This window comes from Electrophorus electricus, chromosome 3 (assembly GCF_013358815.1).
Source record: "Electrophorus electricus isolate fEleEle1 chromosome 3, fEleEle1.pri, whole genome shotgun sequence".
Taxonomy (NCBI): Eukaryota; Metazoa; Chordata; class Actinopteri; order Gymnotiformes; family Gymnotidae; genus Electrophorus; species Electrophorus electricus.
Window position 1 is genome coordinate 20101287 of NC_049537.1, and position 6000 is coordinate 20107286.

The 6000-nt window shown below is 39.8% G+C and overlaps 1 protein-coding gene across 1 annotated transcript in view; it reads left to right on the forward strand.

The window, feature by feature from the left end:
- Positions 1 to 5695, forward strand: part of LOC113572239 (disks large-associated protein 2-like) — a 128001-nt gene extending 122306 nt beyond the window's left edge. The window contains exon 11 of the mRNA XM_027001646.2: positions 5176 to 5695. Within this exon, the coding sequence (XP_026857447.1) occupies positions 5176 to 5393 (218 nt within the window). The 3' untranslated portion in view covers positions 5394 to 5695. The remainder of the gene's footprint in view (positions 1 to 5175) is intronic.
- Positions 5696 to 6000: the final 305 nt, after the last annotated feature.

Consider the following 6000-nt stretch of genomic DNA (forward strand, 5'->3'; position numbering starts at 1 on the left):
AGGAGTGTTTTATGATAATCTATGATATCTATCATAAATATATTAGCACATTGCAAAAAATTGTGGTTATTGGTCTATTGATCTTGGCCTGTTTTTTGACTATATATATATATATATATATATATATATATATATATATATATATATATATATATATATATATATATTTATTTATTTATTTTATTTTTTTTTTCTGTGAATAAAAATCTTTCTCACTCTTCATCCTGAGAATTTCGCAAGTTTCTGCCGCATTACAATGTCAGGATGATATGCCCCTCACTGTCGACAAATAAACAGATTACTAAAGCATGTGATCACATAAAAAAAAAAACAAATATAAAAGTAGGCCTTTTGAAATAATACAAAGACAAAAAGACAGTGAAAGAAAGTGATTCATTCATCTGATTAATCTGGGGAATAACCCTTTGTGAATATATATATACACATACACACTATATTGCCAAAAAGATTAATTTACCCATCCAAATAATTTAATTCAGGCATTCCGATCACTGTATAAAACTAAGCACCTGTGACGCGAGGTGGCCCGAGTGCTGCAGGACGAGGGGCAGGACGCACAGACTCTAACGTCTGGGACATATATTTATTAACATTTAACATAGAAAGCTAACGGCACTCACAAGAATCACACATGATAAATACAAACGAGAAACGATCAACATTAAATACGAATGATAAACACGTATACATGTAACAAGAACAAACATAACGTTTAACATCACCATTGAACATTTACACGCCACATTGACACGTTATGGTAACAATGACCAACGACGCTGCATTCCCTGACCTGGGTTTACATACACACAAACAAACGAGGTGCAGGTGTGTGCAGGCGTGGCCACAAACAAAGGTCCTCCTACTGCAAGTGGCTGGCCAAACCACGTGCCTTGCGGGAGGTGAGCGTTCTGTGACAGCACCTAGGCATGCAGACTGCTTCTACAAACATTCTACAAAGAATGGGTCGCTCTCAGGAGCTTAGTGAATTCCAGCATGGTACCATGATAGGATGCCATCTGTGCAACAAGTCCAATCAGGAAATTTCCTCGCTACTAAATATTCCAACTTTCAGTGGTATTATAACAAAGTGGAGGTGATTGGGAATGACAGCAACTCAGCCACAAAGTGGTAGGTCACATAAAATGACAGTGGGGTCAGCATATGCTGAGGTGCATAATGCAAAGAGGTCCCCAACTTTCTGCAGAGTCAATCACTACAGAGCTCCATATGTGGCCTTCAGTTTAGCTAAAAAACAGCGCATAGAGAGCTTCATGGAATGAGTTTCCATGGCAGAGCAGCTGCATCCAAGCTGTACATCACCAAGCGCAATGCAAAGCGTCGGATGCAGTGGTGTAAAGCACGCTGCAACTGGGCTCTAGAGCAGTGGTTCTCGGGAGTGTTGAAGCACGCTTCTCCATCTGGCAATCTGATGGATGAGTCTGGGTTTGGCAGTTGCCTGGAGCACGGTACTTGTCTGACTGCATTGTGCCAAGTGTAAAGTTTGGTGGAGGAGGGATTCTGTTGTGGGGTTGTCTTTCAGGAGTTGAGCTCGACCCTTTAGATCCAGTCAAAGCAACTGTTAATGCTTTAGCATACCAAGAGATTTTGGTATTTCATGCTCCCAACTTTGCGGAAACAGTTTGGGGATAGCCCCTTCCCGTTCCAACATGACTGCATACCAGTGCACGAAGTAAGGTCCAGAACTTGACTGGCCTGCACACACACACACACACACACACACACACACACACACACACACACACACACACACACTCACACACACATATATATATATATATATCTCACAAACTTTGAAGGACCTTAAAACTTCGCATGACATAAATCTGAAATATCATCTGATTCAACTGATCTCAGTTCCAATTCACAAAGGATTATTCTCCAGATTCATCAGATTTTACCAACCACAACCTCTGTGGTTATAAAGTGTGGTTATAAAGAATAAAGTGATGCAGGTGTCATGCAACTTCCCACTGGATTCCACCTACGTCCACTGACTCAAAGCTGGCAAATGAAATAGAACCAGGAAGACTGGGGCTGATAAGAAGCATGGTAGTTCCTCCTGCTGAAGTCCAGGCTAGCAAAGGAACAAGAACTGGAGAAGTCTCAGGACTGACCAGTGGACCAATGGATGGCGTAGGCTATGGTGCCCTCAATTATAACCTGTGGGGGTGGTTCACCATAAGGTGTGGCCTCATATAACAGACCTGGAACAACAGGCTTGAGAAGGGAAATGAGAGACACAATACAGACTGATTAGTACATCAGACTAACTGAGACCCCCAAATGCTGGAAAAAAGGCAGATACTATCTGCGAAAATAATTGGGGGCCACAGTCAGGCATTAAAAACATCTGAAACAGGCACATCTGAAAACATGGTTAAACAGAGCATTAGCAGTGTTGAAAGTGGTGGGCATACCAGACCAAGAGATGAATACAATTCTCCTATAAAATCTATATATTATGATCAGGCAGTATATATTGGGTATATAACAATATACCCAAGGAATGAAGTAGATTGGAGATGAAATTCCACTTTATTTCCTTTAATATAAAGTTGTTTTTCTAATTCTCTACATAGAGTCTTTTTAATGTGAGTTTCTAGGTCCGGGGAGAAGACAACAATATCATCAATGTAATCAATGACATACTGACTGATTAAATCATGTAAAACATCATTAATTAAGGCCTGAAAGATGGGTCATTATATAATTAGGGTATTACATAATCTGTATAAGTAAGTACTCATAATGACCATTAGCAGTAACAAATATGGTCTTCCACTCATCTTCTTCCTTGACATGGATGAGGGTGTTTGCATCCCTCAGGTCTAACTAAGTGAAAAACCTAAGGATACAGGAGCTCATGGTGATTGGTAGGGGTGCTTCATAGTGATCAGAATAAATGCAAGATCATCTATGCAATGACAAAGACCTCCATCCTTCTTTTTGACAAAAAAAAAAACACGGAAAAGAAACAGGGAAAGTTTATTCAATTATTTACTTCATTAATAATTACTAGTTCAGTCTCAATTCATGAAAGTCACCAGTTCGAGATGTGATTATTTCTCATCTACTAAACATCAGACTATCACTCTCTACTCACAGACATAATAACCAAAGAATGTTTATTGAGTAAGCATAGGTGAGTAAGACATGCATAAAAATCATTGACTAGAATTCTATTAATGACCAGGCATATTAAGTTCACTATAATTACCATCCTAAAAGACAACCAAGCAAACTTTAATGCAACTAATTTGTGGTGGATGTGGTGGCTATTTAGGATAATTAAAAGAATAAAAACAAAGAGAAAGTAAACTGCTTTAACCAGCTTCTGGGGATGACCAACTGGGTAACCTACTTATCGACCAAACAAGACCAACAAAGCAAACTTCTTAATCAAACAAAATTCATGATGCAAACATACTAGACTAATTGTGGTGCTGAAGAGGCTGTATAAAAGATGAGAGGAAAGAGTTAACTAACCTAATCTGATTAATAAACAATAAAGTTACTATTGATACTGATAACATAGAAGGGAAATTGTGGTTCTTACGACTCGCTGGCGTTCAACCCTGTTGAACCGTCTGTCGAAGCGTAGGTTAAATTGGAGCTGTCTGGATAGAGAGAGGGCATCCCAAATGAAGAATCTGTTTTCTTGGAGTCATCTGATGGAGAATTTCAGTTTACATCACGTCCCCCCCCCCCACCCCACCCCGACACACACACACACACACACACACACACACACGCACACACTTTTTTGTTTGTTTGTTTCAGTAGTCGGACCAGATTGAAAAAGGGGTCATGTCTATTAGGCATATCTTGGAAGAACTAAAAGGGCCTGTCTGCTTCATGCATATTCAATAGCCTTTGTGTTTACAATTTAGAGATACAGGAATACATAGGCTCCACCACAAATCAACTATAAAGAAATAAATGAATAAAGAAAATCATATATCCCTATCAATTTCTGCATCCTGTTCTTATAATGAAGTTTGTAAACAAACGCTGGAAGGGGTAGAGCAATTGGATAATCAATTTAATTACTTTTCTAATTCCTAGGAGTTACAAACTACTAACTTTTAATATATTGCCTAATTGGTTCATATCGGATTTCTAGTAAACACTACTATGAGTGAGTAACAATTTACAATATGCATGAGGTAAGCAACATGCAGATGAAGTAATCTGGGTGAATAATACAAATTAATAAGGAACGTAATGAACAGAATAATGCAACAACAGATGCTTATAAAATAACAAGAGCAAACCACAATTTGGAGATTATGTTAAAATAACCATACATTACTGGTTGATTATCATTTGACATCATAGTAGATTAATGGCAAGTGGTTACTTTGTGAATCTGTGGGATGAGAAAAGTTACTTGCCTTGGTATGGATTTGAGTCTAATGGAATTTATAGTCTAATTTTCTTGAAATATAACCAGGCTGGCAAGCTTTTCACCTTTCCATCCATGAGTTTATGACCTTGGTTGAGGATCAAAAGCCAGGCCATCTTGACAGCTAGGCCATTTGTGGCTTTGTTGCTCAGAGCACCAGCAGGTCCTAGGTCAAAGTTTCATCAGGGGAATAATTTGTAATCTATCTTCACTATAGAGTTCAGAATGTCACTGGTACAGGGCCTTCCACTGGTGTTGTAGAAGGGTCTAGTACGAGATTGGGGAGACGGCTAGTATAGATTTTCTGGGTTGTTTTATGTATTACAGATCCTCCAAAACGAAGCCATCATCCTTGCATACTTCACAATGAACAAATGGAACATCATAGTGCATTTAAGGAAACCTAGATTGAAAACATGTACACAGTGTTCAGGAGATGTTGAACAAGGACATGGGTTGTGGTTGTTGGTGTGAGGGGATGGGGTAACGAGGCTTCCTGAGAAATGCAGTCAATGAAAGAATCAGAGAAACAGAGCGAGGAGGACTGGGGTCATTAGGAGGCATGACACAAATGGCGAGTTTCAAAGAAGTTACTTGTCACTTCCTGGTGACCCAATTTCATTTTTAAGTTTTTAATTATTTTATTTTTTTTTAGTTAAACCAAATCTTTACCCATGTTAGGTGACTGGCTGCTATTCATTTTGAATGCTGACTACCTGGTTTCTTTTAGGAGAGGAAGTGGCCTCCTCCCATCCCAAAGAGGCCCCCAAAAGGCCGGGGGGCATTAATGCGGGAACGCTCTTTGGATCTGCAGGACCGGCAGAGGCAAGAGGCTCGCCGAAGGCTCATGGCCGCCAAACGAGCTGCATCGTTCCGGCAGAGCTCTGCTACAGAGCGGGCGGACAGTATAGAGATCTACATCCCAGAAGCCCAGACCCGCCTATGAAACCCAACTCGCTCATCCTGCTACTTCATCCCGTCAGCATGTGTGTGGGGCTACTAGAGACCTCACTCACCACAGTCTCGCCGTCAGTTTTGCTAGTCATATTTACATCCCTCTGCACATACACATGAGTGCCGTCCCATCACTGCCACCTCTGTGGTGGCGTCAAAGGTAGCCCCTCATTATTCTGGGTGAGATTTGGTTGTCCACTAAAACCAACGAAAACAAACAAACAAAACAACACTATTGGAAACAGGATGTGGACTGTGTATGACATGACTAGATGCCAGTAGAGATCAGCTTGCGCTTTCTAACACATTCAGGGTGAGTCACAGAGTAATTTTTTTTTTGTTCATCTGCAATATGTGTCCACAGCTAAAGCTTCTCTTGAAAGGCAACCTTTAAGGTTTGGAGCTTGTATAGAATATTACTTTTGCCCACATGTAATTTGGAAAAGGCACTTGCCAAGAAGTGGACAGTCGAAAGTTCAGTGAGGTGAACTTTTAGAGAACTTTTACATTATTCGTCTCAATTTGAAATGAAACAGTATCCTTTTGCAAACAGCTACAGATTCTACATGCTAGATAAAAAGAGAATATATTAATATATT